A 25,909-nucleotide genomic window follows, 5' to 3' on the forward strand; every position below is an offset into this window, starting at 1 on the left:
CTGGCCTCACAGAGCACGCTGCCCATTCCCAGGGGGCCTTGCTACCTGGCGGCCTCAGACAGGAAGCCGAGGCTGCGATGAAGAGCTGTGTCCTTTGTTGCAGGGGTGCCTATTTTTGTCCTGAAGGAGGAAGCATGGGGGGGGGGGGCACAAAGGCAGAGGGGCTCTCCCAGGTAAGCACGCCTCCTGGAGAGCTGAGGGCGAGTCTTGGGTCACAGGGATTAGAAAGAAGCCACTGGGAACCTTTCCCATTGAAAAGAAAGGAAAAGTCACTTCTCTTCCTCTTTCAAGGGTGTCAGCAGGGGTCTCTCCCTCTCCATCTCTCTCTCCATTTCTAGTGCCTTCAAAACAAAAAGAAAAAAAAAGATATCCACTTTCTTGCTCCCGTTCATTAAGGAAATGACATTCTCCACTAACTTGCTGTACGTGACTGCAGTCGCCGAGAATGAGAACAGCTTTCTAGCGCCTCTTCCTCCTCCCACCGCAGACACGGAGGAGTCTGGCGGCCTGAATTCCAACCCCCACGCCCCGCTGATAAGCCGTGTGACTTGGGACGAGGTATCTGCTCCCAGTTCCCATGTCTGTAAGATGTCAACGATAGCCATACCTGTGCCTCGCTGGGAGCTACGTGCATCCAGAGATGACGTGCAGACACGCGGCCCAGACAGGACTGGATTTGTGGGAACCCGAGGGAGAGGCCTGGGGGGCTGGGGCCAAGCCCCTCTGGGACAGGAGCCAGTCAGGGTGCACTCAGTCACCCAGTAGTTCATGGGCCCCTGTACGCGACCGTGCAGAGCTGATTTCCAGGGGAGGACGCAGACCACAACATAAACAGAGCACCTGTGTGAGGGGCGCCACACAGAAGAACAGAGAGGGGTGGGGAGGGAGGTTCAAGGCCTTTCTGAGAAGGTGACAGCTGACCAGAGCCTCGCTCTCCGTGAAAGGAGACGGTCGCAGCCTGCGCTCCACAGGGAAGGCGTGAGGATAAGCGAGATAAGAGAACGCGGTGACATTCGTCACAGTCCCCGGAGCGTGGATGTGATGCAGTCGCTGTTGGGTGCTCAGGAGGGGGCAGTGGGAAGTCCAGTCCCACTGGGAAGGCAGCGTCCAGTCCTCTGGGAAGCCAGCGGCCTCTGCACTTTAACTCAGTCCGTCACGGCTAAGCCCATGCCTGGCTCGCAGGGCTGCTCGAGCAACACTGGCAGACCCAGTGCAAGAGGTTGGACGGTGCCTTCCGAGGGACCAAGAAGGGACATGAAGCGGCACTTTGGGGAGAAGGAGAGGGCCTTGGGGAACGAGGGCTTTTCACGTGACTTTCACATGATGAACATATCCCAGCATCTCGGGGTATGTTAACAACCCCATGCCTGCGCGTTAGCTATCCTGGAAGTTTCCAGAAGACTTGGCAACAGAGCTGGCGTAGCCCTGGGGAACAATAAAGTCACTCCTTCCCATCGGGAAGGCTGGGAACCGGCTACAGGCTACAGCAGCTTCCATCCAGCGTCCACCAACCCGGTTTCCAAACGGCAACAGCGCCCCCTGCTGGAGAGAGAAGGCGGCTCCTGCATCGGCCCCCACTGTTAGTCCGCCAAGCGCTCTGTGGCAAAGGGGAGTCCTGGCCATCACTCTGGCCCGCAGTGATTTTCATTCTGAAAGCTTGTTGATCCCTCATCTTGTTATTCTTTGGGGCCAAGCATGGGAACGGGTGCTGAACCCCAAGTCTCACTGTCTCCTCCTCTGGCTGGTCTCCTGTCCTCTCTCTGGGTCCCGTGTGAAGACAGTGCCGGGGGCACACTCTCATGAGGTCAGAAACCCCGAGTCGCCTTCCCTGCATCTTCTGGGCCCCTCTGTCGGGAGTGCCTTGGGCACATCCATGAGCCCAGAAATGCCACCTGACTCGGGATGTTTCTGCTCAGCGTGTGTGCCGGGCCCACCTCACACGGGACTCACACGTTACACATGACTAACCTGGGTCAGTCACCAGAGATCAGCGTCAGGGACCTGACAGGCCAGAGTGAGCTCAGAGTTAACTGCAGGCAGACACAGAACTTAGTTTCAAAACTTCCTAACAGGAAGGCAGAAAGGGAAATAAGTGGGACTACGCAGTTCCTATTGTCAGGAAAAAACAAAACAAGACATAATACTTGTCTGACAGAGAAGTCAGAAAAGTGATCGAAAAGTCTCCTTTCCGAAAGCGTGGGCCAGACACAGGGCAGTTCAACAGCAAAGGCTCTCGGCTGGGGTTTTGTAAAGAGAAGCTCGCGGTGGGGAGGGAAGCAGTGTTTCTCGGCCCCAAGGCCTGGGCCCCTGCGCGATGGGAACCCAGGAGCCACCGGCCAGAAACTGCTCCAGTTTCCAACCTCAGGGGAAGGGCCCGGGGTGGCGTCTAGGCCAGAGGTGTGGGGCTGCAAGGTGAGGACAGGACCTATTCAGACTCGATTTCCCACCTGCACAGTGAACTTCGTGGAGCATCCCCCGGCTTGGATTCCGGAGCTCCATCGCCCCCTCCGCTCAGGCGGCCAGTGCCTGTCCGTCCCAGGGCAGAAGCCAACACGCTGTGACTCCCAAGGCCCACGCTGGCGGGAGCTTCCCCCGCAGGCCCCGGCGAAGCCGTCCGGGTGGGGAATGCCGCCAGCACCCCTCAATGGGTGGGCAAGCACCTCCTTGTCTGTGAAGCTGATAGAGGCTTCCCAGGTGTGCCCCCCTGGGCGCTGCCACGTGGTCCCGGGGTCTCAGGAGTGAGTGGGGAGTCCTCCCACCAGGAATGTCAGGCCTCTGCACAGCCCAACGGGTGCTTCCCTACACCTCCGAGTGGCTGCCTCTTCTACGACCTCACCCGCTGCCTTGCTCGGGGCAGGAAGGGCCTGAGTGTTGCTTCGGGCCATTTTTGGGACAATTTACATGTTGAGCACCGAGGCATTAGTGGCTGGGGACTAGGGACTTCCCACTGCCAATGTCAGGCTGTGGAGCCTCTGGAGCGGCGCGCTGGTGCCCTCTAGTGGGAGCTGATTGCGGTGCAGCCGACTGTCCTCATGGCCTCTGCACCAGGTGCACTGACCCTGGGCCACACTGGGAGCAGGATGACAAATGATGGGGGTTGGGAGGTCCCCATCATTGTCAACACGGCGGGACGGCCAACCCCTTCCACCCCACGTGCTGTTCACAGTAGAGATACCAAAAATGCAGGAGGGGCCCCTAAAACCCCATTCTAAGCCCAGTTGCTTGGGTTTTAGCTTCTACCCAGCCGTATGGCTTCACAGCCCGAAACCATGACTGATGTCCCCCCAGAAACCATGTCACCACGCTCAGAGCCTCCTGCTTTCCACCCGAGCCCAGAGCTCCTGGGAGCAGTGCTGGCTGGCCTCAGCGCACCAGAAGCTGCCGACGGGTCGTGGGCGCTAAAATCTAGCTGCTGGCTATCACCTCCCCCAGCTCACCTGACCTTCGCCCTCTGCTGCCATTTACGAGGAAGCAGACCTTGGGGGTGTCACCATCAACATCAGCCCTTACTAACCAACCAGGTGCCGTTCCCGGGTGGAGAGCCATGCTGGGAAAATGGGGCACCTGCTGTCCGCCCTGCTGCCGAGCCCCAGCGATGGGGCTCCCTGAGGGACAGCACTGTGTGGCTCACCCCCGAGACGCTCTGCCTGCTGTGGAAGTACAGCCGGGGGGACCATCTGGATAGGGGGTCCTTGGCTTTGGCTGGAGCGGGGGTTGGATGGGCACCCACGTGTCAGCATCTGGGCTCTGACGAGGCCCTCCCACTAGGTGTGACTCCCAGTGAGAGAGAGGCCAGAGCTCCCTGCAGATCAACAATAGGCATTAAGTCTGAGGGCCACATAGGCATTAAGTCTGAGGGCCATGGGCCCTCCGCACACACATGGGACACTCTGCATGGTACACCCGGTGATGCTTTGTTGGAGGTAGGGGCCAGCGGGAGTGCCCAGGCCCAGGCCCAGCATCGGGACCTAGGAGAAGGGGAGTGTGTGAGGCGCTGCCCCTGTGCCTACCTGCCAGGCTGGGAGGACCTTCTCGATGTCATTCAGGTTGATCCCATCCCCATCTTCCAGCTTCCCTTTTCCACACCTGGAGCAGAAAAGACAAAGACGTTGAGAGGATGGCACCTGCCTGGATCCTGCCCCGCCTGGCAAACAGGAAGAGAGGGGTCCATGGGGCGACACCTGGTCCTGCCCTCCCTCCAGGCCTGCCGAACCAGCCTGCCCGCCAGGAGGAAATGCCCTGGTGACCAATGCTTTGTCCTCAGGTCCTCTGTGGCCAGGTGACCCTTCAGGCTGTCCCCCGCCCCCACTGGCTGCACAGGCCTTCATGGAGGACAAAGGACTCGTGCAGATGGGATGCTGAGACCAGCCTGAGGGCGGGGCACAGAAGCACCATAAACTCCTTGCTGACAGACCCCCAAACCTGTCACAGCTCTGCAACAGCCTCGCATCCTGACCAGCAAACTAGAGAGAAATGAATGGAGAGAGAACAGCTTCCTAGGTCACACAGCCCCAGGGGGGCTTCCTTCTTCCTTGGGCCTCACGTTGGGCCAGCCCACCAGCCCGCCGGCCCAGACGCCGACCCTTTGTCTTCATGTCCTCTGTGGCCAGGTGACCCTTCAGGCCAAAGGTCCATGTCTCCTGCACACTGAAGGTGCAGACGCTGGCACCAGACTCCAGGGGTTGGAACCCCAGCCACTCCGCTTACTAACTGGGTGACCCTGTGCAAGTCACTTAACCTCTGTATCCGTTTCCTCGTTAGAAAAATTGGGATAATAATGTCTAACATGATAAGGTGAGCGGAGGATTAAATTAATGCATCGAAGTGCTTAGAACAGTGATGGCGAACCTTTTGAGCTCGGCGTGTCAGCATTTTGAAAAACCCTAACTTAACTCTGGTGCCGTGTCACATATAGAAATTTTTTGATATTTGCAACCATAGTAAAACAAAGACTTATATTTTTGATATTTATTTTATATATTTAAATGCCATTTAACAAAGAAAAATCAACCAAAAAAATGAGTTCGAGTGTCACCTCTGACACGCGTGTCATAGGTTCGCCATCACTGGCTTAGAACCTTGCCAGGCGCACGGATACACACGCACTTAATATACCATATTTAACGGTAAATATATTCCCACGGTAAGTATAGGGGGCAGTTAGATAAAATGATAATAAAATAAATAAGGTAACTACATTGCTGTTAGTAGTACTGCCTCTGCTTCTACTACGATTACTGTTGTCACTGCTATTGGGAAGAACAGCGGCATAGTGACCGAGGACATACACCGATTTTGGAGCCAGCCCAGCCTCATGCAGGTCACTCATTGGGGAAGGGTGTCTCCCAGCTTCCTCATCTGTCAAAGTGAAGAGAATAACGGCACCTACTTTGCCAGGTGGCGGAGAGCTTGATACGAGGTAAGCACTGAGGACGGTACTCACCTGCCTGTGCGCAGTATTAGTTACTATATGTATTATTATGCTATTGTTAGTGACCCAGGTGTGGTGAGGGCTGCCCAGGAGCTGGCGCCAGCGTTTTCTAGCTGCAGTTTATGCAACTATAAGACTTCAGAGTAATCCGTTTAGTGGTTCGGTATTCGCCAAGCACCTCCTATGTCTTGGGCCCTGTCAGCCTCCCTCGGAGTCATGGGCAATGAACCCACCGCGGTCCTGCCCTCAGCCAGCTCACAGCTCTTAGGAAACAAGTCCTAACCTCAGCGGACAGGGTGGTACGCCTGAGCACCGGTGGGGCAGCATGAGATCAGTGTCAAGAAAATCCTATGGCCAGAGGGGCCCGGAGCCCCGAGGAAGAGAAACCGGGTGGCTGCAGAAATGAGCCAAGGCCTGGGAGGAAGAGAGCATGGGATGTGACCCATCCCGCATTTCACAAGTGCCTCTGTGGGGGCTCGGGCGTGGGCTGGCCCGAGGTAAGCAGTGCACAGGCTGGGCCCTCGGCCACAGCAGTGCTGGGTCAGGGGCAGGAGAGGGCGCGACAGGAACCCAGAAGAGAGGGTCTACAACAGTCTGAGCAGAGGGAGGGAGATGGGCCGGGAGCTGGCCAAGCAGAGAATCTGGGAGAATGTCCCGGGCACAGGGCAGCAGGGAGGGCAAAGGTCCGGAGCTAAATGCAGCACGATGCCAGCAGGACATCAGCGTTCATGGGCTGGAGTAGGGGGAGAGGGTGCCAGGGGTGGGTAACAGATGATCTGGAGGGCCAGGCTGGAAGGATACAGGGGTCTGGCAGGCGAAGCTGGGGCAGGAAGGGTGAAGGAGAGAAAAGAGGAGGTTCTTGCCTTTCAGCCCCCCACTCTGGCCTTGGGATGTGCTGGGTTGCAGATGAGGTGAAGAAAGGTCTAGACCAGCCGTGGGCAAACTACGGCCCGTGGGCCGGATCTGGCCCATTTGAAATGAATAAAACTAAAAAAAAAAAAAAGACCGTACCCTTTTATGTAATGATGTTTACTTTGAATTTATATTAGTTCACACAAACACTCCATCCATGCTTTTGTTCCGGCCCTCCGGTCCAGTTTAAGAACCCATTGTGGCCCTCGAGTCAAAAAGTTTGCCCACCCCTGGTCTAGACACAGCCTGGCCAGTGTGGCTCAATGGTTGAGCATCGACCTATGAATCAGGAGGCCACGGTTCAATTCCTGGTCAGGACACATGCACTGGTTGTGCGCTCAGCCCCCAGTAGGGGCCTTGCAGGAGGCAGCCAATCAATGATTCTCTCTCATCACTGATGTTCCTATCACTCTCCCTCTCTCCCTTCCTCTCTGAAATCAAGAAAGGTCTAGAAACAGCCAACTGCCTTTTCACCAACACATCTGCCTGGTAGAGACAGGCTGGCCTGTGAAACTACCAATGGCCTGTCGTCATCTCTGTTTCATCTGTGCCAGGGCAGGGGGGAAGGAGGGGCCTGCGGACTGGGCCGACTAGAATGGCTGACACCGGCTCCTCTAAGTCACGTGTGTGTACCTCCCCTCTGGCTCCAGCACATGCAGGCCCCAGCCTAGCACAGCACAGGCCTGGCCTTCCATTCTCCCGTCACAGCCCCAGGTGGTGTGTGTGTGTGGGGGGGGGGGGGGCTGTGTTTCCCTGGCCCTAGACCCACCCTGTCCGGGGCTCAAACCCCTGGATGCCTGCAGGCTCGAGGGCAGAAGGCTGATGGAGACCAGCTGACTCACTGTTGCCAACAGGGTTTCCAAGGCAACAGCTGTTTCCAATTCCTGTCCCTCCGTGGATACCTGGGAAGCCTTGGCAACAACGTGGTGCCCTGCTCCCGAGATGCTGCAGTGGCTGGGCACGTGGCGTCTGCCCCAGTGCGGCAGGGCTCTAAGGGGACACAGCCCTGGCCCAGCCACAGGCGGCCTCAGGACGCTGCATATGACTCCCCGGGAGCAGGATGAGACAGACTTTGGCCAGAACTAGTGACTATGGGAGCCTGGCCTGCAGCTGGTGAGGGGCTGTGTCCGGTCCCTCAGGCTGCAGAGGGGACATGGTGCTCAGCTCCGGGAACTTCTCCTCCCCTGAGTCAACTGTGGCCACTGCCAACCAGTGTTTTGTTCTGTTCACTTGTGGGAACTGGTGCAGACCCTCCGAGAGCCTGACTATGACACACGTTCCCCATCAGACACCTTCTGTCTCTGGGCCTCAGTTTCCCCTCTGGTTTCACCATCCACGTGCTCCCAGGGGACAGGGGAGAGATGGGAGCTTCCCAGGGATATGCTGTGTCTCTCTCCCGAAGCCATTCCCAGACAGCTCATCCTCCCAAAGGGCTCTCCACTCTGACCCCTTCGCAGTCACGTGACTACATGCCTGGCAGCTGATTTCACAGTGCGCACTCTCTAAATGTCTCCACCACACACCGAGCCTTATTTCCCTGCACAGTCTCAGTCATGAATAGGTGCGTGTTACCTTTTCAAACAGTCCTGCTGGGCAGGGGGCTGTGTTTTATGGAGAGATGGAGAGATGGAGAGAGAGAGAGAGAGAGAGAGAGAGAGAGAGAGAGAGAGAGAGAGAGATCCTCACAGTACCCAGCACCATGCGGACACCTAGGGGGCCTAGCGACTGGGCTTCAGAAATGCAACATGCCGTTCCCATGGCGCACCCCACGCTCCACCTCGCCCACAACAAGGCAGATGGGAGCGTCACCTCCGCTGAAAACCCGCTCCTGAACGTGGGAAGGTCAGCTTTCCTAAACCCAGCCGTGTGGGCTCAGCCCTGCTCAGCAGCAGCGCAGGAGGAAAGGGGTAGCGGCTGCGGAGTGAGGGGCTGAGCGTGCAGTGAGCAGCAGACGGCTTGAGGCAGGGCCAGGGGAGCCTTGGGCCGGGCCTCTGCTTTGCTCTACCGCCTCTAACAGGGTGCTCCATGCTCAAGGCCATCCTCCCTCTCTACCCCCCCAAAAAACGACCCCAAAAGTTCTGATGGAATCCACACAAACAGGACAATGAAAAAAAAGGGCATGGTGAGAGGCTCCGTCCCCTGGGAGAGGCTGACATGCGTGACATACCTCTTCCTAGAAATATGCACGAGCACACGATTTTGCATAAAGTTTTGAGGGGGGAAGCCGATTCAGGGATACACTGGCCGGCATCAGAGGTCTTAAATCACAGCTCTGCCACTTGGGCGAGCGCCTGGGCGAGGTCCCGCCTCTCTGAGCTGCGTCCCTCTCAGCTCTGAAAGGAGGACGAGCACACCCTGCCAGGTTGCTGCTCATTCCACTGTGGCGAGACCAGCTGCCAAGAGAAGGGGTGGGTGGGACAGAAAGTGGCAGCAGGAGGCCAGGTGAGAGCAGGAAACTTATGTTCAGACCTAACGCGACAGGGAGACAGGAGCGGGCAGGGAAGGCTCGGAAGGAAAAAGAAAAGCCATGAGTATAATTCACAGAAGAAAATTACAAATGTCCACGAGGATGTGGAGAAACCAGAACCCTTGTATGTTGCGGGTGAAGGTGAAATATCCAGCACTTGGGGAAAACACTGGCAGTTCCTCAAAAAGTTAAAACCTGAATTACCACGTGTGATGTTGTAATTCTAGAATAATAAAAGCGTAATGTGCTCATTAGACCAGACATCCTTCCGGACAACCTTCTGGATGAAGCCGGGGCTGCAAGGGAAGCCTGGGTCCCGGGTGCCAGAGGGAAGCCGGTACCAGCAGCCGGGGGAAGGAAGGCCTACTCTTGCATGAATTTCGTGCATGGGGCCTCTAGTTTATAATAAGAGATATTTGCTCTTCCTCCCCAGTCCTGGCACAGAGCTCCCCAAATCCTGGGCATTTCCTAAAGGATGGAGGGATTTTGTTGTGTTAATGAGGTGACTGTAGAAAGTCCCTAGGCAACCTGAGGATGGGGCTGGTTGCCAGGGGAACCAACCCAGAGAAGGAGGGTTAGAACTTCCAGTCCCATCCCCTGACCTCTGGGGAAGGGAGAGAGCAGAAGGTTGAATTAATCTCCAGTGGCCAATGATTTAATCAATCATGACTATGTGATGAAGCCATGAAAACCCAAGAAGACAGGGCTCTTTAAAAGGGGAAGGCAACAGTGATGCATGAAATAAGTAGAGGGTGAGACATCCCAGTGAAAAATCATCCACTACACCAGTGGTTCTCAAAGTGGGGTCCCAGGACCAGCAGCAGCCCTGGGAATCTGTTAGAAACGCACACGCTCACACCCCACCCCAGACCTCCAGACTCAGGGATCTGTGTTTTAACAAGCCCCCGGGTGGTTCTGGTCAAGTGTGAGACCCACTGCACTAGGCTACTGACGTGCAGGGTCAGGAAGGGAGCGGGCAGTGTGGCTGAGGGATGCAGGAGGCCAGGGAGCTTGCAGGGCTGAGGCCAGGACTCATCTGTGTGTCCCTCAAGCAGCAGGACCGCCGTCCTGTCCAGGGAGAGGCCCCTCTCAGCTCTGGTGTAGCCACAGCTGTTTTCTCCCCACCCTCCCCCTCCACACCCCGGCCGCTGCCCCTTACCCTTCACGGTCGATGTGTGCCAGGGGCTGCTTGGGCGTGTGTCGGAGCCTCCGGTGGAACTGGGTGAAGTCCAGCTTTTCAGGCTGCAGGTCCCAGGTGGCACCACTAGAGGGCGAGGGAGGGCAAGAAATGAGAGGTGAGCGGGAGGAGACAAGCCCAGCCAAGGAATGGAGCCGAATGGAGCCTGTGGTGTCAGCTCTGGGGACTGCCCAGCCGGGTGTGTCTGGAACCTGCTCAGAGCCAGGCAGAGCGGAGCGAAAGGGCCAGGCCACCCATGGCCTGAGGGGTGGACACCAGGGCAGGAGCCCATTAGCAGCCCGTGAACCCTGGCCAACACCTGTTCTTCCAACCTGGTCCATCAGGAACCTTCTAGATCAGTGGTTCTCAACCTTCTGGCCCTTTAAATGCAGTTCCTCATGTTGTGACCCAACCATAAAATTATTTTCGTTGCTACTTCATAACTGTCATGTTGCTACTGTTATGAATCGTAATGTAAATATCTGATATGCAGGATGGTCTTAGGCGGCCCCTGTGAAAGGTTCTTCGACCGCCAAAGGGGTCATGACCCACAGGTTGAGAACCGTTGTTCTGGAGTCTGAGCCACTGAAATCCCCTCCTTCCTCCAGATTTCCCTGCTGCCAGCCCCACCAGCTGTGACCTCAAGGGGGAGGGGGGAGGTTCCCAGCCACAGCTCTCTGTCCTGACCCACCCCAGGCTGCCTGACACCCCGAGCCATCTCCTCTGCTCCTCTCCAGTCCTCCCTCTGCTCCTCTTCCCTCCTCTTACTTTTCCCCTTGGATACGCTCTCCTTCTCCTTCCCTCGGTCTCCGTCTCTCCTCTCCTGCCCTCCTTCCTCTTCAGCCGCATGCTGTAAGCTACCTCACATCCTCTAGTTCTCCTGCTTCTTCATCAGTGAACTCTCAACATTTCCCCAAAGGCCCCACGGGGCATCAGGACACAAAGCTGGGGTCCCAGCCAGAGCCACACCACACAGAGGACGGGAGCTCACCTGAAGGAGTCGAAGGTGTTGGCGGCCCAGATGTCTGTGCCCAGCATGTCCAGAGAGTTATCTTTGCTGCCGTTCTAGGAGGGGGGCAGGGAGAAAGGAAAGGGCAACATTATTTGCTTGGCTGGGACACTGAGAACAAGAGGGGGCTGCAGAGGTCTCCCTGCCCCCTCGGCTGGTCATCCTGGGCAGCTGGGAGGACTCGGGTGGACGCCTAGCCTCCGCCCAGGCCCGGCCGTCGCCTGGATGGTGTGTGCCGGAGCTGTGCCATCAGGTACAGAAACGGCTCGGGTCTCGCTGCCGCCCCAGCCCATGGCTCTCTCCTCCAAGCCTCCACATGGACGAGCGGCCCCCAGGCACACTGGAGGGTCCCCGTGGGGGTCAACTTCCGACTCCCTGAAATCAGGCAGCGCTGAGCAGCCCCCACTGACTAAGGCTATGCCAGCAACTGGATTTCTGTCACCCAGCGCCCGTCTCCACACTCAGACAGTTCTTGCGAGGCCCAGCCACAGACGGAAAACACTCTACGTGCTCCAGCTTCTGTGATATGGCTTCTCTGCCCTCCCTGCCTCCACGCCTGTTGCCATCCCTCGCTCGTTAGCCCTGCTGTCTGCTATCCATCCTCTCACTCTTTAAAGGCAAAACCTCCACCTCTGCTAATGCTGAATGTGCACACGCCTTGCGACCCAGGCCTGTGCTCCCGGGTGTGAACACACCCGAAATGTGGGCGGACATTCACCAACAGCAGGCAGCACAGAGGAAATCCCCGAACGCCCACCCGCTGACCACACAGATCCACCGTGGTGTGTTCACACACTGGACGATCACACAGCAGTGAGGACCAACAAATTAAAACAGCACGGCACGGCATCAATAAATCCCACGTGGAGTGAAACAAAGGAACCCATGGTTCATCCATGGCCCCAAGTAAATTTTAAGCTCCTCGACTGCCACCTTCTCTTCTGGTGCCCCCAGTGGCCCGGCGAGGCACACAGTACGTCCACCTCAGATGCCTGCCAACCGATGGAACAGATCCTACCCTGTAAGTGGAGCAGGCGCCGGCCAGCTGCCTGTGTGTCTGGAAGACTGACTCACAGGTTAGGATGTCAAGGGCAATTTTCTGTCCGAGGGCTTCCGATCCAATCAAAGCCCTTGAAACTGGAGAAGTGCCTGGAGAGTCCCCCTCCTTGAGTTCTGGACATCAACCCTCAAAGTCTACAGCCCCCGACACACATGCACACGCATGCACACACACACCCACACACCACCTGTTCCCCAAACCCTTGTAGTACCCAGAAAAAATCAAAAAGCCAGAGGGACAGGAGCCTGGGGACAGATGGACCCACACACAGGCCGAATGCAACCTGATTTCTGGAACTCAGCAGGAGCCAGATCCACCTCACCCTCCAAACCACCCCGAGCCCGCTCCCACCGAGGACCCACACAGAGGAGAGGACAAGCTGAGGAGAGAAGGTGCCCAGGGCCTGCTTGCTCCCAGGCCCCCCTGCCTCCTCGAGCCTTCTGTTTGTGACTGCAGAGGCCTCGCTTCCTCCTGAGCGCACAGGTGACGCTATGTCGGTGTGCGGCTCGCACGCAGGCCCGCCTGTGAAGGGCTCTAAGGCCACACACAGCTGCCGAAGCCATGGGGCTATATTCCTCTTTGGGCACTGTGGCCTTCCTGGACTCAGAGGAAAAAGCAAGTTTCTTTCCACCCCCTCCCCCAGGCTTCTGTTAGGATCCAGCTAAAGACGCTCCGTTCCTTATTCTGCACTTTCCTCGACGCTTGTGCCCCACGAACCCACAGCATGTACAGCACGTACCCCGGTGGCACCCTTCCTGACGGCTCCGCTCAGAGCTCCCCACTGGTGTTCTAGCAACACCGATCCGCTGGCCCTCACGTGTCAGGGTGCATCCGAGTCACCTGGGGAGGGAGTGCTGATGGTTTAAATTGTGCAGCTGGAGTGGTCCATGGACCATGCTTTTGGAAACACTGGATGTTAAAAAGAGTTTCACGGGGAGAAAAAAGTTAAAAAAAAGGCTCCCTGGTCGAATGTTTGGGACACAATGAGATCATGAAATAAATTATTTAATTGAAGAACTTCTCAGTGCCTTTATTGGCTTTACATGGATGCTGACTCTTCAAATGGGGGGGCAGTACAGTGTGCAGTATTTCCCAAACTCTTTTGGCCAGAAATCTACCCCGCCCTTCCTCTTTACAGTATTTCACAGAGCACTTTGCAGGACTAGGGTTCCATGGAACCCCGCTTAGGAAACAGTCATCTAATGCTCTCTCTGTTAGCTCTCTTCTCCAGTTAGTCTGCCATCTTGTCAAAGGTAGAAACCCTGGCTTGGGCCTAGCTGGTGTGGCTCAGTGGTTGGGTGTTGACCTGTGAACCAGGAGGTCACAGTTCGATTCCCGGTTGGGGCACATGCGTGGGTTGTGGGCTTGATCCTCAGTGTGGGGCGTGTAAGAGGCAGCCGATCAGTGATTCTCTCTCATCATTGATGTTTCTGTCTCTCTCTCTCCCTCTGCCTTTCTCTCTGAAATCAATAATATTACATATATTATATATACACACACACACACTCACACACACACACATATATAATAAATAAATACATAAATAAACAAACCCTGGCTTCGCTTTTTTTATTGTATCTCCCTGCCCACTCCCCTCCCCCGAACCCATCCTAACCTTGGGACCCAGCATCATCCATGACCTATTATTTATCAAGGACTCAGAGGCCAGGCACTGTGAGCTCTCCATAAAGCCCCCTGGCTTCTTCAAGATCACTCTCCAGGCTGCAGTTCCCGGGCTGGCCTGTGAGCACAGCTTGTCTCCGAGCCCACCCCACCCGGCTCCGCAGCCCCCCGGCCCTGCTCCCCAGGTTGCTGCAATGCCAAGGCTTCGAGAAGCCCATCAAAAACAAGCACTCTTTTCAGGGGATCGTTGTCAGCACTTAAACTCGGCTGCACACTTCACAACAGCCCGTTACTGGCAATTAGGGGCCCCATGCCAGGGCGAAGCATGCTGCTCTCAGCGCCACCACAGAGGGCTAATGAGCACTTTAAACAGTGTGGAAGGAGAAACGGAAGCGGCCTGCCCATGGGCTGGGACACTGAAGCTGCCCCCGAGAGGCCCCCTGGGAGCACAGCTACCCCAGCTCAGGGGAAGACAGACCCCAGGTGATGACAACAGCAGACGAGGCAGCACACACGGAGGCCAGGCACCATCGAGCACTTTACCGCTGTTACAGCCCTAGGAAGCCGGTGTGGTCACCCCCGTTTCCCTCAGGAGGAAACGGAGGCCCGGAGAACTTGTCCGTGTTCACAGAGCAAGTCCCAGAGAGGCCCTGTGTTTATTCTCTTAACCACCGCAGTGTGCAATTATTCAGATAAATTCCGACCCCACTGTAGATTTCCATAATGCAGTCACATGCCCACCCCCACAACTGTTTGGGTCCTCGAGTCTGTCTCTGTCGTGTTTGGGAAGGCAGTGCTGGTGGAGAGGGTACATCTGCTGTCGTGAAGTTAAGAGGGAACATGGGGTGTGAGCTGTCTAAGTGAATGAAACAGGTGGGAGTCGATCCCTGTACAGTAGAAATACATGCTAAGTCAGGTGTAGTGGAGGGAAAAGAACCCTCTTCTATGCTGCTTTCTTTTCTTTATTAACACAACTAAGAATGGCTTTTGTTTGTGCGCATGCGCATGCATTGACAATTCTAGTCTGCAAGGGTTTAGAAACGACAGAACCTGGCCAAAACAGATACATCCTAGGGCAGGGTCTAAAGCTGCTCTCAGACTGTAAGGGTGACTTGGGTTTGCTTCAGCAAAAAGGAAATAAGAAGCCAAGTACAGCAGGAGGTGGGGAAGGGCAGGACTCAAGGAGAAACAGTTGTGTCGTGTGCATATGCATGCGCGTGCATGTGTGCGTGTGCGAGAGTGTGTGTGTGTGTGTGTGTGTGTGTGTGTGTGTCCATTCAGCACCAAGGACAGCACCCATATGCAAGTGGGAAGGCCTATGATGAGCACCCAACAATTTAACCCCCTTACAGTAGGAGGGCCCCTGAGACGGGAGCATGGCAGAGCAGAACCAGCAGAGAGGACCTCCTGGGAGGCGCCAGCGCTGAGTTCAGGAGCAGGAAGGCCATTTCTATCACTGTGGAACTTCCATGTCTCTCTGTCCATTCTGTCTCTTCCCTCTCTATCCTCATGGTCTTTGAATTAAGACCCAAAAAGACCAGGGAGAGGTGGGAGATAATGACGAAAGCCTATGGCCAAATATATCTCCTCTAAGACAAGGTCACTTCCAGAATACTGACACTGATACAGTCAAGATGCAGAACATGCCCAGCCGGAGTGGCTCAGTGGTTGAGAGTCAACCTATGAACCGGGAGGTCACAGTTTCATGACCACATGCCTGAATTTCAGGCTCAATCCTCAATGGGGTGGTGTGGGAGGCAGCCGATCAATGATTCTCTCTCATCATTCCCTCTCCCTTCCTCTCTGAAATCAATAAAAATATTTTTTTAAAAAGGTGAAAAACATTTCCACCAGCATAAGAATCCCCCTGGCTGCCCTTTTATACCCACACCTACTTTCTTGGCTCCCTTCCTTCCCTAGCCTTCGCAATGGCTAACCGGTCCCCACTTGAACAATGTTCCATAAATGGAATCAGAGAGTATGTAACTTTGGGAACTGGCTTTTGTCTTTTTGTTTTCCACTCAGCACCATTCCCTGAGGGTTGTGAGTGGCAGGAGCTGGCTCCTCTCTTGCTGAGTGCCACAGCTTGTCCCACAGTCACGTGGCTGAAGGACATGTGGGCTGTTTCCAGTTTGGGCTATTATCACTAAAGCTGCTATAAACATTTGAGTACAGGTTTCTGTGTGAACATAAGTTTTCATTCCTCGGGGATAAACAGCCAGGAATGCAATGGCTGGATCAGATGGTTCTTGCATGTTTTTGAAGAATCTACCCACTGTTTTCCACAACGGCGGTACATTTCCCCCAGCGTGTATGACTGACCCAGCAGTGTTTGAGGGGGCACACGCTGCACCCTCACCAGCGCTTGGCGTTGTTCATTATGGATGATCCCATAGGTGTGGGCTGATGTTCCCTCGTGGCTAATGGTGTTGAACATCTTTTTGCGTGTGCTTACTTGCCACCTGTATATCCTTTTTGGTGAAGTATGTGTCTTCGTGTATGTTGTCCATTTTTAAATTGGGTTGTTTTTAATGTGGATTTTTGAGAGTTCTTTATATATTCTAGATACTAGTCCGATTTCACATCTCAGTGTTGACATCTATGGCTTATTCCCTCTTCATTAAGAAATCTTCCCAGTTCTTGGTAGGGCAGGTGACTTTTGACTGCACTCAGGGCACTTCCGTGATACGTTATGAGATTCTGAATCTCATTTAAATCTGTTTTAACTGGCTTTTGGGCCACCACCCTGGCAGCGGAAAGCGGTCACGGCCACAGTATAACCAGTCCAAGGGTGACTCTGTCGTTACAGCTGGTGGAGGCGAAGTTACAGGTCCTCATATGGTCTCCAATGACCCTGCCATGGAGGTGGCCTTCTTACCACTGGACAACAGAAGTCCCAGTTCTCCATTAGGCCTCCTCTGACACATCCCAGCAGGGAGGGGAGGGTGTCTCACTACTGCCGGGTGGGGTGCAAGTCCAGCTCCCCTGCCTGGTCTCCGATAATACCATGGGGAGCGTAAGGGCCTTTTCATAAGCCAGCAGGGAGGCAAGCTGCATCTTCCTACTTGGCTTTCTCTGACACCACCCCAATGGGGGAGGTTGAGGCACCTGTCACGGCCGGGCGAGGGTGGACGTCCAGGCTCCCACTGGGTCTTTGCTGGCGTGGAGTGGGAGGGGCCACAGTGTTTTCTGTACTGTTTGGCTGGAGTAGAGCAGCTACTGTCTAAGTTTTCTATCCTGCTAGGTACCTGCCATCTCCTGGGTCAGAGTCAATACTGGCACCGAGGGTTTACCCAGCCTGCAGGCTGGCATAGGATTCAGAGTGGGTGGGGGAACAGCAGAGAAATCTGGAAAATCCAGACCCCCTGTTGCTCTTGGCAGCTGTTTGGATCCAGTGGCTATTTCATGGAGACAGAGAACGTAAACAATGGAGTACATTGCAGAGAGGCTCGGAGGTCTGTGCAGCCCAATGCCTCATTTCCCAGAAGAGACAGTGGGCGGCGTGCCACACCCGGGTCGGCCTCTGTTCTCCTGACCTTTGGGACACTCTCCTGGTGCCTCACTTTGCTGCCGGGCATCGTGATGGAACAGGGAAGTGCCTGCTCTCACGCTCCCGGGAGTGTGGGATCACAGGCTGCCGCCAGCACTCGGAGACACCATTGCTGACACGCCCCCACCTTTCCCAGGCTCCGCAGGGACCCGCTGATAAGGAGGTGTGCTCATTAGGCTCCCAGCACCGTTTCATCACCTTGCTCGGCAGCCAACACGGCCAGCCAAGCCCTTCAGTAGGAAGTCCTTCCAAGGTCTAATCATAGGCTCTGTGTGAACACTCATTTTCTCTCCTTGGCTCCTCCGTGCAGACGGAGAAGAGCTGCTCCCTCCTGACCCCCCACGACCTTCGTACGCCTCCAGCTTTCTTCCCTGAAATGCTCAACCCCAGGCCAGGACCCTGAAATGTTTTCTCATGCTTTCCTCTAAATCATCTTCATGCAGCCCTAGCTGGTTTGGATCAGTGGATAGAGCATCAGCCCGTGGACTGAAGGGTCCTGGGTTCAATTCCAGTCAAGGGCATGCATCTCGGTTGCAGGCTTGACCCCCCTGGCTGTGGTTGTGGCACGTGTGGGAGGCAACCAATCAATGTATCTCTCTCACGTCAATGTTTCTCTCTCTCTGTCTCTCCCCTTCCCTTCCACTCTCTCTTAAAAAAAAAAAAAATCAATGGAAAAAATGCCTTCAGGGGAGGATTAACAACAACAAAAAATAATACATCATCTCCATGCATTTCCCCCAATATGATGGGAAGGTGCAAACTGTATGTATTCCTCCTGAGGTGATGGACAAGTTCTCACGGGAAGAGGCTGCCAGGATGCCAAGGGTCCTCAATACAGCCGGATCCCAATTGCTGTGGCTGGACAGGCCTTCTTGGGACTATGTGTGGCCCAGTTTTTGATCTGAGCCTCCTTCCTCCCATCTTGTGGGACTCGGCCTACTCTAGGCTGCTCCCACTTTGTGCCTCGAAAAGGCTGCAGAGGAGGCAAAGGGATTTTGTTCATTTGTCTTGTTTTATATTAGTTGAAATAAAATAAGTAAGCCCAAGGCATGACTAATCCCTGGACGGGGCTTGCATCTGGGCCCCACCATGGTCTGTGACCCACTACACAGAGCTTTCTGGGCAGAATGCAGCACCTTAGCATCCTCTGGCCACCACCTTTCCTGGGCACATGGGGCCAAGGTAGGGAGTCAGGGGCAGTGCCAGAGCAGCCCGCCACCCCGGTCTCAATGTAGCCTGTTTCCTCTGGAACTAATTCTCCCCCATGGGCAACTGTGGGGAAGAAGAACTGCCCTGTCATCCCACTGACCTCAGAAAGCTCAGCAAGGTCGCTGTGGCCAGAGGCACAGGGCCCACTAGGGGCTGGCTGCATGGACTAGATCTGGGCCAACGCCGACATCATTATGAGCACCGACTGTGTGCAAGGCCCTGAGCCGGGGGAGTCAGGGAAGCAGAGCCAGCCCTAGCTCCCATCTTTGGGTTGACCAGCTGACTGAGGGCACAGGCAGATGCACATGGAACAGCCTGATCACATCATGAATCTGCCTGGATGGGAGGCCAGTGGGTGTGCTTGTGGGGCGGGCAGCTGTCCCCGAGAGCTGGTCCTGTGCTCCGACATCTAGCGGACCGGGTTGAAGGAGGCCCTGAATCATGGATGGGCCAGCAGCATCCCATCGGAGCTGCACTCAGCAAACGACCTCTTCAATGGGCAGCTGTGGTTCTCCCCTCCATCAGGGAGCCGCTCCGTGTGGGCAGGGGCAGCTGGTGAAACAGAAACCCTCACCAGCTATGATTCCTCCATCAGAGGCCCAGGGTGGTGCTCCCACTGGAACGTGAGCCCTCGTGGACCACGGGGACAAAGGCAGCCCCCTAGATAGCACCGAATGAGAAGCAAGCAACTTGTCCTGACACCACTGGGCTGCACTGCCAACCCCGAGCACCCACCCAGGTTGTACTGAGAGAGAAAGAAGCTTCCCCCTGGCTTACATCACTCTGTTGTTGGTACCTAATTAACTGGGTCACTCGTGTCTCAATATCAGGCCTTTCATCACTGAACCGAAGTCCTCCTGACCTCAGGAGACCCCATTCCAATCCAGCTGCTGCCTCTCGTGCAGCGTGGTGTGTAGCACACAGGTCCCAACCACAGCCTTCCACCCAGGGGTCCGACTCAGGCCCCTCCTCCGCTCCGCCTGCCCAGGCTTCCGAACCCTGGGACGCCTGAGGTCTGGGCCGCCTTTGGAAACTTGCATCTCCTGCCCGGCACTGGGCACCCTTTCACACATCATTTTGTCCTTCTAAATGGCAGGGCTCCTGAAGGCAGGGCCATGCTTCAGGCCCGCCAGGGCTTAGCACCAGATCCCTGCACTCCCTGGCTGAGGGATCTACAGGAAATCCTTTTGCAAACACATCAACTCTTTGGCCTGCTGAGCTGTGCTTCACACAGCACTGAGCATACCAAGACTCAGACCATGTAGCCGTCCCTTTGACCCTAGCCAGCTCTCTGAAGGCAGGAACAAGCTATTGCAGGAGCCCTTCAAGGCTCCCGCATCTCTCTGGACAGATGCAGTGTGAGGCTGGGCTAGGGGCGGGGGGGATAAATGTGTTTTTTTCAACCTAGGAGTCACCAGGGATTACTCTGGAAGACTTGCTGCCTCCTTCTTCACATAGGAGTTATGTGTCCTGGTCCCAGGACAGCTGGCTGGCCTCAGGAAATGGCCAGGTCTCTGACACCACACCCCTACAGCCTGCCCCTCCAGGTCTTCTGCAAACCTATAGCAGACTCTCCAAAGTGCCCCACTGGCACCAACCCCCAAGGAGTCCCACTGTTTGTGGGACCCATCATCACTTGGATGTGTGGGCCGCCAGTTCATTCATTTTACTGTTGAGTCATGTTCCGCGGGGAGCATGTGTCACATACCGCTTTCCATTCTCCTCGCAGTGGACATGTGCTTGTATGCAGATGTTTGTTATAGCACATAATGCTGCTGCTGAAAAGAAATCCTATGAATCTCTGCTGCCTCACTGTGGGCTGGGCATTCAGGGAGAACTTTCCAGACGGCAGTCGGCACCTGTCCTCTTCCACTTCCTGTGCGCTCTGCCCTCCACTCCTCAGGAGAGCCATGCTTTTCTGGCCTCCAATCCACTGTCGCCCGCAGGCAGGGAGGAGGCATCAGAAAGAGCAGCTGGACCACCAGAGGGTGTACGGGGGACCTGCAGGGTCACCAGCGATGACCATCCTGGGCCAGCCCAGCAACCCAGACAGACAAGACACATGGCGACCTCGGATGGGGCAGAGCTCTTCCCTACCTGCTGCGGGGGGCCTCGCCCTCGGGAGAAGGGACAGCTGTTGTCCAGCTGCCGGCTGCAGTCCGCTGTCCACTGCAGGGGAGAAAGGAGGGGTCAGTGATGGCAGGACATGCAGGCTCAGCCTCCCTCAGCCCAGGCCCCCCACACATGGCCCTGTCCTCCTGCCGCAGAGACAGGAGAGACTCCTGCTCGGCCATTTCAACAGCAGATGCTTCCGACCAGCAGGCCCAGGTTGGCAGCTCTGAGTTCCACGGGGAGGTGACCCTCTGGTACACGTGGGGAAGGCAACCTAGATTCCCTCCACCTAAGCTCACCGAAGTGATGAAGACCCAGCCACACCCCAAAGTCAACCAGACATGACACAGGGTCACTGTGAGCTTTGAACAACGGGCACCATGTTTGCCCACCTGCCCACCTTCAGCCACGCTAGCCCTCTACAACGCCAAGGCCAGAGCTGGAGGTGAGGCGAGTGTGTGTGGATCTTCCCAAAGGACGATGGAGCTATGGACCGACCGGACAGCCTGGCCTTGGGGAAGAACCCCAGACTGGCCAGCAGAGCCCAGACCCGCGACTTCCCGCTGACAGCTTAGAGGCCTGATGTGCCCCAAGGTGCACCCCACCTTGACCGTCCCAAAGCCTGCCATGCCACACTGGGGTCCCTGGACCCCACCCTCCATCCACTGAATCAGACTCTGTGAGGGCAGGGCCTGGGCATCAGCATTTTGACAAGCTCCCGAGTGATGCACCAGCAGTTTCAGAGCCACTGATACCCATGTGACCTCCCAGGCTTCACTGCGTCATCTCTACAATGGACAGCCAGGCTGGGCGGCTCTGCAGGCTGCGATGAGGATGTCTGTAAACCATAAAACACTGTGGAGGTACGAGCAGCAGTAACAGCGGGCCCCTTCCTGTGTGCGGTGCTACCGAGCTCCATGGTGGTGTATTTATTATTGTGTTAAACGTTAGCTGGCCTCGCAGGCTAAGGTTGCTGGACACGGACCTTGATCTACGCCCTGTACAGGGAAAGCAATCTCTCTCTGCCTGACACACTTGGTCAAAACTGGCAGTGAGTGTGGATGGCTCAAGGCCTGGTTCTATAAACCTTGGCTGGAACACCTTCCTGACTGTGGGCCAAGGGCACGACCTTCGTGCAGGAAAGGTATGTTACTACCATGCTGACGACACGGGCCGGTGCAGTGCACTCTAGAGCAGTCTGTCCCACAGACACGGCATGAGAGCCACCCACAGAGCCGCAGACGTCACTGTCAATGACCCGGCAGCCACGTTTTAAAAAGGTCAAATTAAGCGCAAGGCTCCATTTTATCTCAACATGTTTAAAACAGGTGATTAACATAAAACTTATGAATGAGATATTTCTTATTCTTCTCTTCACATTAAGTGTTTGAAATCCACTCAGAGCCCACCTCATCTCGGACCCGCCACATCGCAAGTGCTTGCGAGCCGCATGGGATGGCTGCCATATGGGGCAGCCCAGCTGGAGGGAAATGGCAAAGGTGGCGTCCCAGTCCCGGGGGAGTCCTAGCCCTCCATCCACTTCTTGCCCATCCGGGCTCTGCACTGCAGAGGAGCTGATCCCTGCCTACTGTGACTCCTAGCCTCCAGCATCAGCTGGTTCGGCCAATGGCAGACAGGAAGAAGGGAAAAGTCAGTCAGTTGGTTCGGCCAATGCGAGACCGGAAGAAGGGAGGAGTCAGGGCATCAGCTCCCGCCTCCCCCCACCTCAGGTGGCATTACCAGCAGGGACAGGGTCTCCCTCATGGCTCCAGCCCTCAGCCTTTTGTGCATGACCCTGACCCTGACTCTGGCAACACCTGTGCCTCAGGTGTAGAGGTGGTAAGGCTTCCTGCAGTTAAATCTCGGGTAATTTCGCTGCTCAGCTTTTTTATCATCCGTAACCAACTCCATGGATTAAATTCCCTCTGTCTAGATATTTGCAATCTCAAAGCATCTCCCCAAGATATTTGTTAATTATAGGGGGAAAAGGAAAACCTGAGAAATCCATCAGACACCACCTAGACCAAGTTATTGAGGACAACACTGCCCGTGACAAACTCTATCAACATCCTGGACTCCCCAATACAATGGATGCACTGAGAAGGGCACATTACCTCTGAGGTGTTCTTGCCAAAAATACACAGTCTCAGTCTAATCAGGACAAAACATCAGGCAATTCATATTGGGGAACTTTCTACAAAATCAGTGATCAGTGCTCTTCAAAAGCATCAAGGTCACCCGACCGGTGTGGCTCAATGGTTGAGCATCGACCTATGAACCAGGGAGAGCACGGTTTGATTCCTAGTGAGGGCACATGCCCGGGTTGGGAGCTGGATCCCCACTGTGGGATGTGCAGACAGCGGATGGATGATTCTCTCTCATCACTGACGTTTCTATCTCTCTCTCCCTCTCCCTTCCTCTCTGAAATCAATAAAAATGTATGTTTTTTAAAAAGTGTCAAGGTCGTGGAAGGTAAGAAAAGACCAAGAGGGTTTCACAGATTGGAGGAGAATAAGGAGACACAACAATTACATGCAAATTTGGATCCTGGAATAGAACAAGGATATCAGTGGAACAACTGGTAAAATCCTGCATAAGGCCCCATTGTACCAACGTTAACTTCCTAGTTCTGATCACTGCACTGTGGTTATGTAAGACGCTCATATTAGGGGACGCTGGGTGACAAACAGGTTCATAGGAACACCCTGCACTGTTTTTGCACCTTTACTATAAGCCTAAAATAATTTCAAAATAAGAGTATATATATACTAGTATATACTATATACATACAGGGTGGGGCAAAAGTAGGTTAACAGTTGTTCACGCGGAAAACAATACAATAATTAATAAACAATAATACGAGAATAATCTGTGTTTTGCACTCACAACTGCAAACCTACTTTGCCCCACCCTGAATAGTAAGAATCTGATCATTTCTCGCCACCTCAGTAGTGACCATGCTGATCCAAGCCACCATCACCTCTCGCCTGGACACCTCAATGGCTTCCTAGTCTTTCATCAGTCATACCACGTCCTTCCTCTGCTCAAAACCCTCCCGTGTCTTCCTGTCTCGCTAGAGAAAAGGCCAGAGTCCTCCCCCGGGCCAACAAGGCCCTGCAGACCTGGCTCTTCTACGACATTCCACTGGCTCATTCTGCTCCCAGGAGACTGGACCCAAAGCTGTTCCTTCCTCACAGCGGGACGTGATCTGTGCCCTTGACATTCCCTCGGCCTGGAATACTCATTCCCCAGCGGCCGCCCTCTCGTATCTTCTCCAAATCTTTGCTCAAAAATCCTTTTCTAAGTCAGCCTCAGGGACAGCCCAGCTCACACCCCTGACTGCGCCTCACTCGTGTGTATATAGCCTTTTAACCATCTAGTTCGTTGTCTATCATCCGTCTTTCCCCACCAGAAAGTAAGAGCAAGGGGGAAGGGGGTCATGGTCCATTCTGTTACTCACTCTGTCCCAGAGCCTAGAACAGGGCCTGGTAAATAAATGTTAGCTCTAATTACATTTCACTATTTAGCCAAAAGTAACTGGTAGAAAAAGGGCAGATTTAAACAATTGTGCTTTATGCCAAACACCACCAACCAATGTGTAGGAGCTCATGCTAATCAACAAGCAAGCTACAAACGACACAGATGCTAGAACCTCAACTTTGTAAAAGGTATATAAAGAAAGAGTTTTACACAAAAATTATATTAGCTTCTGCCATAAAATTACGCTGAACTTCTCTCTCTGTTTTCTGATCGTCTCTGTTTTTCCAAATGCTGCTTTAAAAGTAAAACAAAAATTTAACCCATTACAAAATAACTGGTAATCATATTAAAAAGAAATCAAGAAAATGCACATTAAATGACGAGAGACAATTTGTCCCAATACACTGATGGCAGTGTGACTAATGGACAGTCATTCTGGAGGGCAATTTGGCAATGGCTGTTGAAATTGATTCCATTTCTCAGCATCTGCCTGAAGAAACACTTTGTATGTGCAGGCGGAGGCACATCCAACAGTCTTCACTGAAGGACCCTGTATTTCCAGAGGCACATTTGGAAGTAACCTGAATGCCCATCAAAGGTGAATGGCTGAGCGATGGGACATCCATACTATGGGCTACTGTGCGGCCATTAAACAGAACACAGCAGATGTACATGCTTGGAAGACTCCCCAGGGCATACAGCTGGGGGGAAATGCAAGTTTTTGAACAATATAGATACTGGCTAGAACAGGGGTGGGCAAACTTTTTGACTCGAGGGCCACAGTGGGTTCTTAAACTGGACCGGAGGGCCGGAACAAAAGCATGGATGGAGTGTTTGTGTGAACTAATATAAATTCAAAGTAAACATCATTACATAAAAGGGTATGGTTTTTTTTTTTTTTAGTTTTATTCATTTCAAACGGGCCGGATCCGGCCCGCGGGCCGTAGTTTGCCCACGGCTGGGCTAGAATCTATGATTTTGAAATAATACATTTCTATAAGTCATATTATATAGGAAGTCGCTAAGGGAGATTCTTTTGATAATATTTGAATTCTCGTGTACCATGAGAATGTATGACTATAGTACTTATAAATGTAAAGATATATTATTTTTTTTAAATAAGGGGAAAAATAAAATGAGTCCCCCATGCTCAACCACCCCCATGCACAGCTCCCCTCAAACTCACTTCTTCTGTTAAGACTTTCATGGGTGGTCCACCATTGAGTGCTTCCTCCTACGAGCAAGGATGTGGGGTTGGAGGTTCAAAGGCAAGGTGAAATGAAGGGATGGGATAAAAGGGGATGAGGGAACAGTGAACAGGGAAGGCAGAATGAAACAACAACAACAAAAACATGAAGACAAAGAGAAGAAAAACATTGTGAAAAAGAGACCTCAGGCCAGTCTGAGTACTCGGGTCCCAGCCTACCTACGGGCATCACTGGGAGTGCAGTTTGGCTGGTTCCTGTTTCTGTGTCTCAGTTGTTTCTTCTGCAGAATGGAACTACAACCCCCTTACTCCCAAGCACAGAGAGAGGACAACGTTCAGGATACAACTTTGGGGACTTGGAATCCAATGAAGGGTAGGCACTCTTGAAATGTATGTGTGTGGGGTTTTGATTTAAAATAAGGTACCCCAGCCGAAACCAGTTTGGCCCAGTGGATAGAGCGTCGGCTTGCGGACTGAAAGGTCCCAGGTTCGATTCCGGTCAAGGGCATGTACCTGGGTTGCGGGCACATCCCCAGTGGGAGATGTGCAGGAGGCAGCTGATCGATGTTCCTCTCTCATCGATGTTTCTAACTCTCTATCTCTCTCCCTTCCTCTCTGTAGAAAATCAATAAAATATATTAAAAAATAAATAAATAAAATAAAATAAAATAA

General features: G+C 54.2%; 1 protein-coding gene across 7 annotated transcripts in view; it reads right to left on the minus strand.

The window, feature by feature from the left end:
• CTIF (cap binding complex dependent translation initiation factor) overlaps positions 1–25,909 on the minus strand; it is a 236,618-nt gene that overhangs the window by 144,409 nt on the left and 66,300 nt on the right. For 5 of the 7 annotated variants that reach the window (XM_023750847.1, XM_023750852.1, XM_023750850.1 and 2 more), the window contains exons 3-7: positions 25,217–25,264; positions 20,536–20,607; positions 10,979–11,052; positions 9,970–10,074; positions 4,011–4,086 (exon numbers count right to left, since the gene is read on the minus strand). In XM_023750847.1, the coding sequence (XP_023606615.1) occupies positions 4,011–4,086; positions 9,970–10,074; positions 10,979–11,052; positions 20,536–20,607; positions 25,217–25,264 (375 nt within the window). The remainder of the gene's footprint in view (positions 1–4,010; positions 4,087–9,969; positions 10,075–10,978; positions 11,053–20,535; positions 20,608–25,216; positions 25,265–25,909) is intronic. The other 2 variants (XM_023750848.1, XM_023750851.1) reach the window with 2 other exon arrangements.

This window comes from Myotis lucifugus, unplaced genomic scaffold (assembly GCF_000147115.1).
Source record: "Myotis lucifugus unplaced genomic scaffold, Myoluc2.0 scaffold_16, whole genome shotgun sequence".
NCBI classification, from domain to species: Eukaryota; Metazoa; Chordata; class Mammalia; order Chiroptera; family Vespertilionidae; genus Myotis; species Myotis lucifugus.